The sequence below is a fragment of the Fundulus heteroclitus genome, chromosome 16 (genome assembly GCF_011125445.2).
Source record: "Fundulus heteroclitus isolate FHET01 chromosome 16, MU-UCD_Fhet_4.1, whole genome shotgun sequence".
In the NCBI taxonomy this organism is placed as follows: domain Eukaryota; kingdom Metazoa; phylum Chordata; class Actinopteri; order Cyprinodontiformes; family Fundulidae; genus Fundulus; species Fundulus heteroclitus.
The window spans coordinates 36,052,636-36,071,071 of NC_046376.1; the positions used below are offsets into that span (position 1 = coordinate 36,052,636).

Sequence of the window (18,436 nt, forward strand, 5' to 3'; positions counted from 1 at the left end):
ATTCCCCACCTAGCAGTTAACTACCGATTAGCTACTGGTCCGTTCCTCTTTGATTTCCTTGGTAGCTACCCATTAGTCCTGATTAGCTCTGCTTTGTTTCCCAGGTAACTAACTAGTAGTCAATTAAAAAGGCTGGGCTATGTGTTCCCAGCCATAGCCCAGCCTTTGGCTGGGAACACCAACTGTACTAATGGGTAGTACTGGTTAACTACCCATTAGTACATGATTAGTTCCCGAGGCATACCCTAGTAGTTAATCAAATTTTGTGGACCGTATTGTAAAGTGTTACCATAGTTCTTATGGAATGATGTTCACTCGGCTTCACAAGCCTCTTCATTGTTAAAATGGGTACAGGCAAACAAGTGTTCGTTTCTGTTGTAAGTGGACTTATTGCAGAAATAAATGTGTCAAGTTTTCAGGTTGCATAAATGTTTAGTCACTGATCTACCAACCACTATGCCAGCAGTACGTGTTTTGTATTTGTGTATAGAGCTGACCTGGAGAACTGATATGGTTTACTCTGGGCCATCTCTGTTGTGTCAGTCTGGCTTCCAGCTGAGTCATTAACAGCCACTGCCTAAACAGGTTTGGTGAGTTTCTTGCCTTCAGCTGGCATGTTGCAGAACAGGTTTGGAGTCACCCTACCTGCCAGTACCGAGAAAGCTCCCTCTGAGGTTCCATTGCTACTCCCGTGTTTCTAGAAGTCTGAAAGGAGTAAGAGACGTTATCATCATTTGAGGCTTTGACGGATGGGTCAGTCTGAAGCCCGGGGGTGTAGCTGTGTTGGACAGGTGAGTGCTCCAGCTTATTCTTTCCCAAACTCTGCTAATCGTAGGAATTTACACTAAATGCTTTTCCGTGTTTTTCCTGTTTTCCCTCCAGCTGTTTTCTTTGATGGCAGGCCTGCCAGCCCTCTGGATCGTGGTTCTGTCTCTACTCCAGACGGGCCATTGCTATGTCCGATACCAACAAGCACCAGGTAAAGCAATCCTCTTCTACCACTTAACTATCTCACACACGGCATTAACTTAATAGATAAACTCGGAGAGGAGAAACAGAACCGTACTCGTCACATGACCGGATCAGATCCTGATCTTGCCATGCAAAGTGGGATGGGTGGAAACAGAGTGATATAGAGGAACGATGAGCACTTTCCCTCTGTGTTTAGTCAGCACAACTGAAGGTGAATGACCCTGAACAACAAACAGCTGGGGAATGACTAGAACATGTCACACAGTTGATATTTTGACCGTGAATTTTATGCCCCATATTGTTTTTACATTTTTATTAAATGAACTTAGATCATTTAAATTTGATATCTTCATTGTAGGGTTTTTAGTGCTTTTAAATTAAACTGTCTTAATCCCCTTTTAAGGAAATAGTCATTTTACTAAAGAACCCAATATTAAGCCAGACAAAGTTACATAAAAAAAAGAAAAAAGAAAAAAAGATGAGTAGTGGTTAACAAAGCAGGCAGGCAGAACCGAACTTGACAGGTGAGCAGTGGCTGACGAGGAAGGCAAGCAGAACCAGGCTGACCGGGGGTAAAAGGAAATGACGGAACAAACCAGTGATGAAGGCAGGGACTGACCAGAACCAGAGACGAAAACAGGAGAAGACCAGAACGGACGACGCAGACCGTGGAACCACCAGAACGGGCAGAGCGAGCAGCTGGAACTCACAGGGAACAAGGCAGACTTTAAGTAGCATGCAGCCACTGAAAGCAAACATCAGTGAGAGCTGAACATGAGCTGGGAACTAGAGTCCAGCTGGCAGAGCACGCAGGAGCTGGTAGAAACACGGCAGCAGTGGACAAGAGGCAGGACAAGATGTTCTGGCAGTGAGTGGACAACTGTGGCAGGTAAACGTAGGCATGTGAACAGGTGAGCAGAGCTGATTGGACAGTGGCTAGTGGCTGAGAGGTGACAGGCTGATTCTAGAAAAGGTCCAAAACAAACAAACAAACAAACAAAAACCTAAATCATGACAGAAGTAATGGGTTCATCCCGGGTTTTGGCATTTTATGAACTATTTTTGTGAACCTTTAGAAGAGAAACCTCTTTTTGAAGAACAACTTAATTTACGTTTTATTGTTAAGATTGACCTTCGGTTTTATTGTCTCCTTGTACCTTACTGGGATTAAACCTTTACCAGCTATGTTGTCCACTGGTCTCTGTTTGCAGGGTTCTGATTCTCTTGCTCTCCCAGAACCTCACGGTGTGAAGCTCACCCAAACCAGCTTGGGTTTCAGCACATTTATAAATATATTTTCGAATTAGTCAGACTGCTGGGTTCCATTAACACTTGAAACAAACAGCAGCAAATCTCATTATCTCTGTAAACTCTTGAATAATTAAGAATCTTTCACAATTCAGGTCATACAAATTATCTGTGAAATTGAAATAATAACTCCCAGATTGATATCAACGATCTAATGCTTTGCAGACTTGGCGAATAATTAAAACCGTTATTTAACTAGCCGACGGATATAAGTGGGGGACTTTTTGAGGATAGGTTGGAGCTTGCAAAAGCAATTCATATTTTTATCTATGCTTTAATACAAACATACATAATGATCTTTTTAGACTGCTGAACAAATGTTGCGTTTTCTCTGAGCCTGCCATCAGTCAGTCGGCTCTGTGGCCCAAAGATTGAAGATGAGGAAAGTTACAGGCTCTGACAGGATCCTGAAACTCTGTGCAGACCTACTCTGTGGTGCTTTTACAGAACTGTTTAACCTGTCTCTTATTTAGCTAATGGTTCTAAGCTGTGGAAGGGACCCGTAATTGTAGTGGTGGCATAAACACAAATCTACAAAAGAATGTAATGATCTTTGGATGTCAGCTTTGACCTCTGTTGTTATGAAATGCTGACTGATAATAAAGCATGGGGCCAGCCTGACCCATTGCAGTTTGCTTGTCAGGGATACAAACGAGTGGAGGACACTGCTGATACTCTTTTGGATTATCTACTCAAGCATCTTGGTGATTTGTACTTCAGCTTTTAACACAATTCAGCCACACATCTTGGTGAACAAACTCCTGCATCTTTTGAGTCTTGATGTTTACGTGGTTAAATGAAATGTAGACTTCTTAACCTGTAGGCTGCAGGCAGTAAATGCAAATGATATTCTATCCAGGAATCAGTTGTCATCTACAAGGCCACCACAGGCGTGTATCTTCTCCCCTTTTTGTATAATTTATACACATATGACTGTTAAGTCATTCTGCTGCAGGATAGAACGAGTAACTATGGAGAGATCCGGTGATCTGCGTATCGATGGAGGGATGTGTGCGCGTTAGTGAGTGTAATTGGGTGAATTTGGATACAGTGTACAGCGCTTTAATTGGTCAGTATGAGCAAAAAGCACTGTATAAATTCAGCCCGTTTGCTATTTACATGTGTGGCTTAGGCTTTGACTGTCTTTGATTGGTGGTGTGCACCATATTTCCACTTGTGAGATAGTAAAGAACTGAACTGATAAATTCTGTGGTCTGCGACCCCGTTAGCAGGTCCCTGCTGTTAAATGTGTGATATAGTCTTTTGGTGAGATCTCTTCAAAATCTGTGACAACAACAGAGTTATTCAGTGTTTCACCAGCCAAGGGTTTTCATACCTAGCCCATTTGGTTGAGTCTCAGTTTCTTCTTCTGTTCTGCTCTGTATTGGGTTTAGTAAGATTCTTTTTGTCCTGTTTAGTTCCCTTTGTGACTGTTTATGTTTATTAGTCACTTTCCCTTGGTTATGTTTTCACTCAGCTGCTCTATGTTGTCCTGATTAGTCATACCTGGTTCTCTTGCCACTCTCAGTATGAAACCCTGCCAGTTTCCCCACTTCTTTGCCAGATTCCTCTGTCTTCCAGAATCAGTGTCTTCAGGAAAGCGTGTGCTCCTCTTGCTTGGCTGTTTTCCAGTTAGTTATTTCCCTGGTTATCCTGTGCCATCTCAGTTCCTCAATACTTATCTAATTAAAATCAACATGGGTTTGGGGTTTTCCTGTCTGCTCCCAGGTCCACCACCGCAACAAAAATATCACCACAGTGGGACTCACCTGTCTCATCAGTCCACAGAATATCAGATGGGGCTTTTTGTTCTCCAGGCCAGCAGTGGTTTTGACCTTGGAACTCTCCAATGGAGCTCCAATCTCTGTTTCCTATTTTTGAGTACCGAACTCTGACCTTAACTAATTCTACTGACATGTTTGAGTAATCAAACCTGTCTGAGAAATTAAACATACTTTTTTCACATCGCCAGGTTGGTTTGGATCACTTTTTTCCCGTAATGAATGAAATCGTCATTTGAAAAGTATTTTCTGTGTTTACTCAGATTATTCAAAAGTAAAATGTATTTGATGATCTGAAAAAAAACAAAACAAAAAACAAAACAGAAGTGACCTGTAGTGGGGTAAAAACTCTTTCACAGCACCATAAGAACTAGTTCTAAATTCAGATCGGCTAACTTAAAATTAATTAATTCATTTTTAGAGTTTGGAAGCTAAATATTTTGTACCAAGTTGTTAGAATTAGTCTGAAATTAATAATTTTATTCTCCTCTGTTGTTTTTGCTCGCCAGCTATTTTAGAACACCTGAATTTCCAAGCCGCTTCTTTCATTCAAATATTGTGATGTTTTCATCAACTGAAAAGGAAACATACTTTACCTGAATAGTGTCTATTTAGATAAAGTTTTTTAATGCAGTCCCTTTTAGCCTTTTTATTATAGCACGATCAAGAATGCACAGTTCACGGACTGCTGACATTTTCTTGCTGCATAAACCGCTGTTCATATGCAAATTATATTAACAATTACAGAAAAGAAAATTAGACAAGTTAAAAATAGATGAGTAAAACTAGATCAAATATTTAAAAAATAGAGTCAGCCTCTCAGGATGTACAAAAGGCTTTAGCAAGTAAATATGTTTAAAGAAGAGGCTTAAACTCAGAAAGAGAAGAGGCCAGTCTGACATGCAAAGCTAGATTATTCTATACCTTTGGGGCAGCTACAGCAACAGCACCGTCCCCCCTGGGTCTAAGCTTGATTTTTGGTACATTGAGCAGTTGCCTTAGGTTGGAGGACCTAAGGGACTGGGCAGGTTTATGTAGTGTAGCTGTAGCAACTCAGAAGTAAGGAAGCCCAGGCCATTAGGACATTTAAAAAGTCCATGAAGTGTAAAGGAAGCAAGAGATGTTAAAATGTGGATAATGTGTTTGTGCTTTCTTGTTCCTGTTAAAAGTTAAGCTGCAGCGTTTTGCACACTGAGCTATATTATACACTGGAGTGCTAATCGCCCGCTGTTAGAACGAGTCGCATTGAAGCCACCAGCCACCATATTGGTACTCCCTATTTCCCCCCAGCATCGAATAACAATAATTTTCTCATGTTCAGTGGGGGCTTAAAACTTAAAAATGTCAAATGCCATATACTTTTATGTTATGTACTAAAACTATCAAGTACTGAGAAAGTCATGTGCTGAAATATTTAGCATATATATATATATATATATATATATATATATATATATATATGCATTAATTGCACATTGAATCAATAAGAGCAGAGTGTGAAGGTCCAATTAGCAGGGTAAGAGCACAGTTTTGGTCAAAATATGGGAATGCACACAACATTATGGGTGACATACCAGAGTTCAAAAGAGGACAAATTGTTGGTAAACGTCTTGCTTGTGCATCTGTGACCAAGACAGCAAGTCTTTGTGATGTATCAAGAGCCACGGTATCCAGGGTAATGTCAGCATACCACCAAGAAGGACAAACCACATCAAACAGGATTAACTGTGGACGCAAGAGGAAGCTGTCTGAAGGGGATGTTCGGGTGCTAACCCGGATTGTATCCAAAAAACATAAAACCACGGCTCCCCAAATCACGGCAGAATTAAATGTTCACCTCAACTGTCCTGTTTCCACCAACACTGTCCGTCAGGAGCTCCACGGCGTCAATATCCACGGCCGGGCTGCTATAGCCAAACCTTTGGTCACTCGTGCCAATGCCAAACGTTGGTTTCAATGGTGCAAGGAGCGCAAATCTTGGGCTGTGGACAATTTGAAACATGTATTGTTCTCTGATGAGTCCACCTTTACTGTTTTCCCCACATCCGGGAGAGTTACGGTGTGGAGAAGCCCCAAAGAAGCGTACCACCCAGACCGTTGCATGCCCAGAGTGAAGCGTGGGGGTGGATCAGTGATGGTTTGGGCTGCCATATCATGGCGTTCCCTTGGCCTCATACTTGTGCTAGATGGGCGCGTCACTGCCAAGGACTACCGAACCATTCTGGAGGACCATGTGCATCCAATGGTTCAAACATTGTATCCTGAAGGAGGTGCCGTGTATCAGAATGACAATGCACCAATACACACAGCAAGACTGGTGAAAGATTGGTTTGATGAACATGAAAGTGAAGTTAAACATCTCCCATGGCCTGCACAGTCATCAGATCTAAATATTATTGAGCCACTTTGGGGTGTTTTGGAGGAGCGAGTCAGGAAACATTTTCCTCCACCAGCATCACGTCGTGACCTGACCACTATCCTGCAAGAAGAATGGCTTAAAATCCCTCTGACCACTGTGCAGGACTTGTATATGTCATTCCCAAGACGAATTGACACTGTATTGGCCGCAAAAGAAGGCCCTACACCATACTAATAAATTATTGTGGTCTAAAACCAGGTGTTTCAGTTTCATTGTCCAACCCCTGTATATATATATATACATATATATATATATATATATATATATATATATATATATATATATATATTTAATACGAATAACATGTAAAATATTTCAGCACCTAATTTCCTAGTAGTTGATAGTGTTAGTACATCCACTGACTGTAGAATTACGTATGAAACGTTTTTACACAGCCAGAAAACTGCTTGTTGTTGCAACCAAATTCTACAAATTCTATGGGATTCTGTGACAGTAGGGAGTAGCAAGATGGCGGCCAGTGACTTCATTTTTTTCGCCAAAATCAGCACTCCAGTGTATAATATAGCTCAGTGGTTTTGCACAACCTGCAGGCAACTAGTGGATTAATCACTAACCCCAAAATGAAGCAGGCTAAAATACTAATATAGATCCACACATGCTGCCTTCACACACTTATCAGGCACAGTGTAAGCCTCTAGAGTACATGCCGTGGCTTGTTCTCCATAAAATGTCCAAATTTCAATCCTGTTCTCTCTCTCTTTGGAGACAGTCGCTTTTTCTCTCTGCTCCGACAACCGCCCCCCCCCCCCCCCCCCCCCCCCCCGCCCGCTGCTGCTGTGTCTTGTCTTTCTGAGCGCTATCTTCATATCACCCCAACTCTGAAAACTATGGATCTGGTAAGCTGATCTCTCAATGCTATTGATCAAATTTTTTCAACGGGAAGGTAGGGAAGAGGGGACCCGTCTTGTCCTTCGTGAGATACACCGAAGATTCTTGGAGTGAATGCAAAATGGTGTGTTTTCGATTTTGTCAGTTGAGGATGTGGAAGACGTATACATGTTTGGATTCATGGTACTTGGATTTCTGCAAATTGGATTTGGTGGATTTTTGATGTATTGGCAAATTCATCGGATGTCAGTAGCAATTAGGGCCTTGATCAGGCTGCCGGCTGCATATGACGCGATCACTAAGGCGGTGAACGAGCAGACCCGTAAGTTGGAGGAGCAGAGCTGCAAGCTGGATGCGCTGGAACGCAGACTGGCTTCGGTGGTTGAACTCAAAGGGGAGATGGGATAAAATCTGGATGTGATTGTGTATTTGGATTATGCTTCCCTTATCAATAAAACTCCCCTGGATGTTATGACGAGAGAGCTCAGAGCTGCTCCCCCACTCCCTCCTCCCCTGCGGACATCTGTGGAAGCTTCTGAACTGTGGCGTCGGCTGATAAACTTTCCATCATATCAAGGACAATGGCCCTCTGGACAGCGTTCATGGAAAAAAAAAAATAATTCACCCAAACACACACACGTAACTGATGCCCACAACAACATACGAACTTCATGTGACTAGTCTTCAAGGTTAACCCCCTCCATAAATGTTGCCTCGTCATATGTGCTTTTCTTGTGCGAGGTTTTTTTGATATCTCAAACTGGATCCTGGAATAGGATAAAGTGTGAAATATGTATTTTTTCCTCTCCCTCCCCAAATGTGGCTCCTATCTTTCCACAGAGTTAATGGCAGCGCCTTATGGAAACCGCGTTAGGCGGGGTCCTCGGCAGCAAGGCCTCAGTCAGTCGTTCCCCCGAAATGTTTGTGATGGATGGTTGTACTGGAACTGTAATTTCCCTCTGGGATTATTAAAGTATTTCTGATTCTGATTCTAAAAAGATAGTGTAAATCTTTGGTTCATTATGAGGGTGCTGATAAATGATGTCAAGAGGAGCTTAATAACCATGAAGTTCCCCCAAAAACAGCATGGTTCAGCTCAAGGTTCTAAAAGACGTGAGCTCAATTCATGAAAACAACACTGGATTTAAGCATTCCAGTCATCGGTTTATGAGGCTTGTCTGTCTGCTTTTCTTTACTGATCTATAATTGTCTTGAATCCTGCAGGAGGCCCAGTGTTTTTGGATGGGCAGTCAGCAGCATCTTTCATGTCTCGCTCCTTGCTCTATAACAAGTGGGACTTTGAGCTGGTGGTGAAAGACAACTTGGAGAGGGAGTGCATAGAAGAGATCTGCGACTATGAGGAGGCTAGAGAAGTTTTTGAGGATGATCAGCAAACGGTAATTCAATTCAATTCAATTCAAAGTTTAAATATATAACACAACAACCTTAGCTGACCAAAGTACTTTACAATGGTTACTGCACACAGATAGAAAAAAGTGTAGATCAAATAAGAAATATCAGTATAATTAGTAATTAAATAGGTATGGTATAAGAGGGAAGATATTATTTAAATTACAAAACCAAGATATACCCTGCTTCAATTTCATGACAGTTATGATAATTTCCCAATTCTGGGATCAATAAAATACATCTTTCATATTTTATCTCATCCCAGCTAGTGTTGAGGCCAGGGAGATAAAATGCATTTAAAGTCTGGACTTAAGATGATCTAGGCACTGAGAGAACCTGGCAGATAAAGGGAGACTATTCCACAGTCTGTGTGCTGCCGCAGAAAAGGCTCTATCACCTCTGGACTTTAACCTGGCTTTAGATGCAGCCAACAGAAGCTGGCCGGCTGACCTCAGGGTTCTGAAGGGGGTGTAGAGCAGCAAGAGTTCATTTAAATAAGATAGGCACAAACAGTTTCAACACCTAAAACAGTTAACAAAATCTTAAATTTCACCCAAAACCCAACAGTGAGCTAATGTAGTGCAAAAGTACAAAAAAACAGGAGGGAAAGATTCACACCTCTTTGTTCTGGTCAGCAAGTGGGCTGTATTGTTTCGAACACTCTGCAGACGGGAACGTTGGTCCAACCCTAACTACAGAGAATTACAGTAATCCAAACGCGATGTTATAAATGCGTGGATTGATCTTTCAAAGTCAGTATGAGGAAGATAATATTCCTCAGATGAAAAAGCTGGCTTGGTTAATACAGCTGATTTAACAATAGATCAACCATCACACCCAAATCTTTCACAAAAGGGTGTCAGTAGGAGGACAGGGGACCAATTACAATGTAATGACCATGTAGGGGATTACTTTGTCTGAAGCTCAGGATCTTGGTTTTATCTTCATTTAGGTTAAAGAAATTCCATCTCAACTATGCCTGTACCTTCCTAAAACAATCCTGTAACATTATTACAGCAGACTGGCTGTTATTTAAGGTTACAGGCAGATAGATTTAAATATTGTCTGCACGATCGGCAGATCAGTTGTACCTACTATGAAGACAAAAAGTTAAAAGTTGAAATAACAACAAACAATGGGAATTGGATAACAATAGGAGACCTTGGCAGAGTGAGAAAAATAGAACCTGATGTCCTCCAGTAGCCTAAGCCTATAGCAGCATACTATAGAGGTAGCTCAGAGTAACATGAGCCACTCTAACTATAAGCTTTGTCAAAAAGGAAAGTTTTAAGCCTAGTCTTAAAAGTAAACAGGGTGTCTGCCTCACGGACCAAAACTGGGAGTTGGTTCCACAAGAAAGGAACCTGATAACTGATAGGATTTTTCTCCCATTCTACTTTAAGAGACTCTAGGAACCACCAGCAGACCTGCAGTCTGAGAGCGAAGTGCTCTGTTAGGAACATACGGGGTAATCAGAGCTCTGATATATGATGGAGCTTGATTATTAAGGGCTTTATACGTTAGGAGAAGAATTTTAAATTCTATTCTTGATTTGACAGGAAGCCAATTAAGGGAAGCTAAAATAGGAGAAATTTGATCCCTCCTGTTCATTTTCATCAGAACTCTTGCTGCAGCATTTTGGATCAGCTGAAGGCTTTGAACTGCATTTTGTGGACTTCCTGATAGTAAAGAATTACAATAGTTCAGCCTTGAATTAACAAATGCATTGGCTAGTCTTTCAGAATCACTCCTGGTTGGGATAATGTCAAAAATACAAGTTGAATGTTTAGATGAAATTTGTGATAACTCAGAAAGCTCTACAGTGTCTAAACAGTTCAAAAACAATTCAGGTTTAAAAGATTGCTCCAACGCTGCCTCACTTACTGAGGACGAGGTAATCATGTTTGGTAGGATGCCAATTATTTTATTTTTAATAGAATACATTTTATTTATAAAGAATCCCATAAAGTCATTATTGCTGAGAGCTAAGGGAATGGATTCATCAACAGAGCTATGACTCTGGGTAAGTTTGGCAACTGTACTAAAGAGAAACCTAGGACATTTTTTTTATTCTCCTCTATTAATGATGAAAAATATGCTGCTCTAACTCTGGGAAGGGTCTTTTTATACAACAGTAGAATGTTATTGTTCAGATTAGGTAGGATTCCTCTAGATTTGTAGAGGAATCCTTCCTCATGTGTTGAGGCATACGCTGCTGGTTCCATATTAAAAGAATAAATCAAATATAAAAGGTGGTCTGGATTCACAGTAAACATGAATAATGAAATCCCCAACAATCAAAAATTTATCAGAGATCAACAATAGGCCTGTGACAAAGTCTGTAAAGTCTTGAATAAAATCTTTCTTAAACTCAGGTGGGGGATACACTAGACACCGGAGTGGTGTGCCAGAGCTGATCACAAATGTCTGTAGCTCAAAGGTAGAAAAAGAAACTGCCAGGACATGCTGACAGGTATAACCAGAGGTGGAAAGAGTATGAAGAATTTTTCTTTGTAAAAATCATCTCCTGAGTTTTCAGAGAGTGAGTTGCTCTGATGCTGCTGATGGCAGTAGAGATCACACTCTCGACAACAAACTTATAGAAGTCATGCAGCATATTGCTGTAAACAAGCTTCCTCAGAAGTAAAGTCTGCTCTGTCCCTTCTTGGAGACAGATTCTCCAGTTTTTTGAAGCAGGTGTATGATGGCATCTTCAACTGCGAGTAATAACTGTGATTACCTATGTTGTTCCAGTCACTTCCATGGTAGTAGGTGTATAACGTTGGAGGTGTAGAGAAACTTGACAGGTCTGCACAGCTGACATTAATCTTGTTCAACACCTTTGGGATTAACTAGAGCCGAGGAAGGGGAAATTCTGGTTTTCACATCTAACTATCCCAGAGGTTCAGTTAAAGTTGGTATTGCTCGGAGCGAAGATCCATCAACAAATTGATCCTACAGATTAATCTGAAAAAGGAGAGAATGGAAAAAGTTTTAAGGAGAACACAATCAGAATATTTTTTACGAAACACTTGTTTTCATCTTTTCTCAGATGGACTATTGGAAGGACTATACAAACAATCATGGTAAGACAAGCAATACTTCTTCACTCTTTTTAATGGATGCCTTTAGCTTGGTCTCACCTGAAATAAATGTACAACATTTAAAGTTACAAATACATTTTCACTGCACTGAACTTGGCAACACATCTCTGGAAGAGTTTACAACCAATTCATTCAATTATTTTTCTAGCACTTCTTCACAAGCAGTAACATCATAGGGTACCTTTTCAGAAAGCAGATCTAGCTCATTTCGAGTTCTACTTATCTATCAGATGAATGTGTGTAAAAGGGGAATTCTACAAAAGTTTATTCTTTCAAGCCAAATATGGATTGTGGCTTAGCACTTAAACCTTCTTTCACTGATCGGCTGATGCTTCAGAGGAGTGTTAGTACTCACAAAAGCATAAGAAACCTCGGCAAAACTCAGGCGGCTTGAGACCATGGTTGGATTATTGTGACCTTTAACCCATTGGACTGCTCCACCCTGATCAATAAAGCCACTTGAGTTACTGGAAAACTTGAACTAGACCTAGAAAATGAGTCCTATTGCTTAGACTTTTTCACATTTAGTCACGTTATAACCACAACCCTCAATGTGTTTAATTTGGAGTTTAGGTTGTTGACCAACAATAACTAGTGAGTAAGTGTAAAGTGGAAGAGCAATGATGAGCAATGATAATCAACATTTTTCTAAAATTAAAATCTATATATCAATGGTATTCTGGTCAGATGTAATGGGACAAAATCCCTCCTAAAGGTTTCTTCATTGTCTCATCAGACCACTGAATATTCTTTGTCTTAGGGTGACAGAGGTTGGACGGGTCGGACCAGGGAATTGAACCAGCACAATCTCTTACTGTACATTACAAAAGTCATGCATTACTTTACTGCATGCCAATAAAGTGCAGAATGCTATCATGCTGGACAAAGGTATATCATAAGTAGATTTGGTCAGAATTAATCGTGATTAATACAATGTTACAGTGGAAATTGTCATTATAGTAAAGCTGAGAGAGATTTTAACAAGCTATACTTCTATATCCATTCCTTTACATAAAATACATTTTACTGATAGTTAAATATAACTATTCAGCAGTCTCTCTAACCCCAAGCACAAACTTTCATCCTTATTTGGTAAAAAAAACAAACAAACAAACATATCTCTTCAAAGCAGTGAATGACACACAAAAAAACAAAGATTATCAGAAAAAGTTGAGGGTAGATTGATCAAACAGAGAACTTTTGTAATTGCTGGTGTATTTTATTAAAGCCTCTTCAGCAGGTATCTACTTAACTGTTATTTTGCTTGGCAACTCTGCATATAATGTACAATGAGATACTCTCTTTAGCTGTTTGAAGTATTTCTGAAAATTAATGAATTTATTGTATTATTATTTGTTAATTTAGAAAATTTATATTTTTATTATCATTTGTTAAATGTAATTTGTTAATTGTCTGAAATAAATCCCTTTCATTCATTCATTCATAGCTCAAGCCTTGACACAGAAGTAAAATTAAAACCCACTGTTCCAAATTACTTCTAGCTCTGGAAAAAGTCCAAAAATCTGAGTAAAATCGTGGGTTATCAAACAGAAAATTCAAATGAAACAATCAAATCATTCAAAACTTGGTTAAACCTGTTTATCAGATGAGCTTGCAGTTAATATCATCCAGCAGATGGCAAAATTCACAGTGAAAATCCAGTTTCTCTCATGATACAAGCAGATCAGCTCGATAGCGTGCAGCAATGCGAGAACTTGAATGAGAACTTGTATTTGTAACAAGCATTTTGTTTTTGAAGCAACTGACTCCAGGGTGGACGTTTCTGGGTTGGTGGCAGGAATCATGGCCATCGTGGTCACAGCTATCATCGCCACAGTCCTCGGAGTCTACTGCTACAGAAACAAGAAGAAGCCTGGGATGAGGTCGGGCCGGTACGTTCATGTCAAAGTGGGAAATATTTGACAAATATTTGCTCAGTTCAAAATTCAAAATGAAGACACCTTTTAAACAAAGCTGACTCTGATGTTTGAGAAGGATGTTATTTCCTCAAGTAATGATCAAATTATGAAAAAATTTGTTGGCACCCATGGTAAAATAAATTCCATTTATTGTTGCACCATAATCTTTCACAGAAAAATATCAAAAAATCCAACGTTTAGTTTAAGAGCTTTTTTTAGAGCAACAAGAAATCATTTTTGTCAAAGACTTAATATTTAGAACAAAGGCGATGACAGAATTACCGCGGAACTTTTAAGCTGCATTCACACAGAACGTGAATGTGGCGGCCGAGCGACAGAGTTACGTTATCCCAATGTACAAGTGCAACACATGAGCAATGCAATAGAAAGCGAGGCAACGGGCGCCACTCCAGTCTCCTCACTCACTCCTCTTCAGGCTTGGTCCTTTCTGGACTTGTCTTGGTAGAACGAACAGGTTGGGTCATACAATTCAGGCCGACCGCAGAATGCCATTATCAGCTTTTCTTCCATGTGGAATGAAAACAGTTTTGTCTCCCCTGCAGTCTTCACCCCACGTCACAGCCACATGCAGTTCCTGATTGGTTGTCACGACGCGACAAGACACAAAAGTTCCGATTTTTCAACTCCAGCAACTGTCGTTTTGCATGTGTGCCATGACGTGTATGATCTCAAATTTTCACACACATTTTATTGGTCGCTTGGCTGGAAGAGGGCAAGCGATTGTCGCCTCATCGCAGAAGATTCCTAGGAAATGAATGGAGAGCTCATTAATTGTGTGTTGAGCTCATTAATTGTGGCTTTTGCTTTGCTAGAAACTGTTGCCTCGCTTTACATCAACTTGAGTCACGTTGCTCCTGTGTTGCATTGGCATATCATGTCACCTTAAAACACATTAATAAAATATAACAAGCCAACAGGGAGCGATCATGTAATTGGAAAACCTTTGAACACCACCAGAGTGAGCTACTGCCGTAGAAATTTGTAAAGTCATGATACTAGCCATCTTTAATGTAGAATTTTCTTCTCCATTGAATAAAAATTGCTCCAATAAAGGTTTGATTTTGAAACATGAATGTATGGTGCTGCTATAAAGGGTGAATTTAACTTGTCTTTGCCAGGAAGCCAACAAGTCTGCCTGTATGTATAGCGGCCAAGTTCTTCTGACATTTCTTCTCTTTGTGGTTATTATAAAGTATTTCTTAGTTGCATTAACCTGCATCATTTCATTGGTTTATAAAGTGAATTCACTTTTGTCTGATTTAGAAAAACAGTTATTTATTTCCACTGGACAATCGATTGTTTTCAATCTATTGTTTTGCTGGTAAATTCCTTCAGTATTTTTGTCTGTACTTGATTTTTATTTTGTGTTTTTGCTCCAGTGCTCCAGTAAGAATAGCAGGAGAGGCGGGCCCAGTCCCAGAGGCGATGCCCCTGTCTGTGATGATCCCACCACCACCTTTACCCAGCTATAATGATGCTTTGCACCAGAGTGGGCAGCATGATGCCCCCCCACCACCTTATTCAGGGTAAGTGGGGAAGACAACATGCACAGATGTTCACTATGTCCAATACATGTTGCAGACGGTCCCAACTCAGGGTGAGAAAAGCAAGTGGTTTCATTTATTTAGTGGCAATAACACATCCCTATAGTTATGGTAAATAGTACTACACATGTATACTGTGTAGCATCAATAAAAAAGTGATATTATGCACAATTGAACGGTATTAGGAGGCATCTTATTTTCAGCTCTTAATCTGCTCACAATAGTGCAGTGTAAAAAAAATTTCTACATGGAGCTGAAGAGACAGACACTGTCTGTAGAAGCCAATTAGATGGCACATAACAAAACGGACATGCCATAAAAATCTTATGAACAAAACGTGCCACGGTTCCATTTCCTGTTTCAAATTAAAAGCACTTCCTTCTAGTTTTAAGGAACAATTAATAAATTCGTTCTTAATATTTCTAACTTGATATTTTGATCGTCTGACTAACCGTGTTTCACTGTAATTTATAAAAATCTATATCAGCTAATTTCCTCTGAAACATTTGTTATTGTATTTTAACACAAACATTTTACAGCAGGAGTATATTCTTGAATTCCTCTGTATAGTGCAGCTTTTTTTTTTTTTTTTTTTTTTTTTTTAAAAGTCATACAGCAGGACGTTCTGAAAGCCAGCGATGCAGTGACTGGATTGCTACCTCTAAACATTTAAAGGAGACAGACAAATATCAGAGATGAGGCTTGCTGATCTGGAAAATTAAAGTAAAAAAAAAACAGTCCAGCTTCAATTCAATCACGAGAACAACAAAAACAAAGTAACTTTGTTGAATGTGTCCTGTAGGAGACCAGGGAACAGTTCCATGCCTGCCCTAGAACAGTGAACGCCCTGTAGGAGAGAGTTCATTCAGATGCATTTTCCAAGAACCAGTGACTGGTGTGTTTATCAGTTGTGTAATGTTCCCAGAAATGTGCAGCGTTTTCAGTGGAAAAACTATGCCACCTGGTGTACAGTGGACTGATATCATCAGACCTCAAGTCCCTCAAACCTTTCCCCATTTCATAATGTAACGATCACAAGGTTTAGGCCGTTGCAGATATTTTCAAGTGATTTAGGAAAATCTAACTTTATTGCTATCTCTCTTTTCTTTTCTTTTTTTACTATTTATTATACTAAGTAGAGTATACTATACTGTACAAACAAATGTATGACAAGTGTGGCAGTCATATGGCTTGAGCCGACTTACCACGATACCTCTGAATAAAATCCAGGGTAACTCATTGCCTTCAGAAGCAACCAGTTTGGTAAATGGAATACAACTGTGAGTAATTCAAAGCTGTATAGCAAAGTATGACACAACTGCAAATTTACCAAAACGTGTCAGCCCATCTCTGGACAAACCAGACAAGGAGTTAGCAGACAAGTGACTAAGAGGCTCATGGTAACTCTATAGGAGCTGCACAGCTCATGTGGAAGAATCAGTCAACAGGACAACCATTAGTCACCATGGACTCAAATCTGGCCTTCATGGCAGTTCAGTTGTTACAGGCTATGTAGGAGACACAACAAATTCTGCCCTGCTCAGAGGAGACCAACACCAAACTTCTTGACCTACATGAAAAACACTAAGATTATATGTCACCCATTCCCACAGAGAGACATGTTAGTGTCAGCATACTTTAGACTAAAGTAGATTTATGTTAGAATGGTCCAGTCAAAGTCCAGACCTACATGTGAAAAACTGACATTTTACAAGAAACAAGAGCTGCTACAAAATGTTGACTCAGATTGGCTGAATACAAATATACAAATTGTGATTTTTATCTTTCAGAAATTCCAAAAGCGTACATTATTTCTCTTTCACTTCACAGTTCTGCACTTCTTGGTGTGTTGAAATGTCAGATAAAATCTTAAGTAGCCTACATCAAAGTTTGGTTGAAGAGGGGAAAAAAGGGAAAAGTTTAAGAGGTGTGTATACTTTTGGATGGTACTATACTGTGCATATCCAACATTCAAGCTTTGTACCTCTCTCATCTCGATAAAATTTAAAGATAAAATACAAAATAGTTGCAATTAATATTTATTTAAGTCAAAATATGAAATGTGTACATTTGAAACATTCCAGTTCTTTTCTCAGTTACCTGCGAGTAACTTCTCATGCTCTAGTTGAGCTCAGTGTAGCACAATGATTAAAGACAATGTTTCTCTACACCTCCATACAGGTGAAATATTCTTTATCAGGAACAAGCTTCCTTGCCAACCTAAATACGTGGTATACATAGTGAATTGCCCCAGATGCTTGGTGTACACTGGTGAAATTAACATTTAGATTTCTGAACGTAAAAGTACTACTGTATTTAGAATAAGGATAAGGATGACTTTTTATGTCTAGAGATGGGGTGTAGGTTGTATTGCTGTTCTTTGACTGTTGCTGACTGGTTGCCATACGTAGTCTGCAACACTGTCTGGGATAAGTCAAAGTAACAGACACGCAGGACTCCAGGTTTACCAGCAGAATATAGTACAGCCCGTCCCACTGACCCCACGGCTGAGGCCTTTTTCTCACTGTGCATCCTGGTGCCACGTGTTCCCCAGTGATAGGTTCCCTCACACCCTGCTATCCACCTAACACAGAAGAAAATATCGTTCATCAGACCAAACCACCTTCCTCCATTGTTCTGTGGTCCAGTCTGCGTGGACACTGGACTGTGGCCATATGCATGGTGATGATGTTACGCCTGCCTGATCGGTATATGAATGCATTTGATGGAAGTTTTGTGCTGCGTTCTGCTTCCGTCATGTCACACACATCATCTTTTAACATGTAGAGAACCACACTCTCCTCTCTACCCTCAATTATGACACATCCTTTCTCTGACCACAGGGGGGCGCCATCGGAGCCCGCTGAACCAGGAGACAACTAATGAGAGATGTGGCCCTGGGAGCGTCTTTTTTCTGTACCTGGTGGCGATCTGAGTGAACTTTGCTATCCCTGTGTTTCCTGTTGCTTGTTGTGTCATGATGAGTGTGTATTTATGTTAAAACACAGGCCCCAGGATGCTCACTCCTGGTTAAACAATGTGTACACTGGAGTTCGTGTTCATGTGATGCTTTTTTTTTTTGGAGGGTGGGGTTCATTATGGGTGGTTC

The 18,436-nt window shown here is 40.2% G+C and overlaps 1 protein-coding gene across 1 annotated transcript; it reads left to right on the forward strand.

Moving 5' to 3' along the window:
- The first annotated feature begins 599 nt into the window (after window positions 1-599).
- prrg2 (proline rich Gla (G-carboxyglutamic acid) 2) lies at window positions 600-18,378 on the forward strand. Its single transcript, XM_036148583.1, has 7 exons — window positions 600-791; window positions 883-979; window positions 8,554-8,726; window positions 11,792-11,825; window positions 13,603-13,735; window positions 15,163-15,309; window positions 18,171-18,378. Exons 1-7 carry the CDS (start codon window positions 750-752, stop codon window positions 18,208-18,210), a joined length of 666 nt encoding a protein of 221 aa, XP_036004476.1. The 5' UTR covers window positions 600-749; the 3' UTR covers window positions 18,211-18,378.
- Window positions 18,379-18,436: the final 58 nt, after the last annotated feature.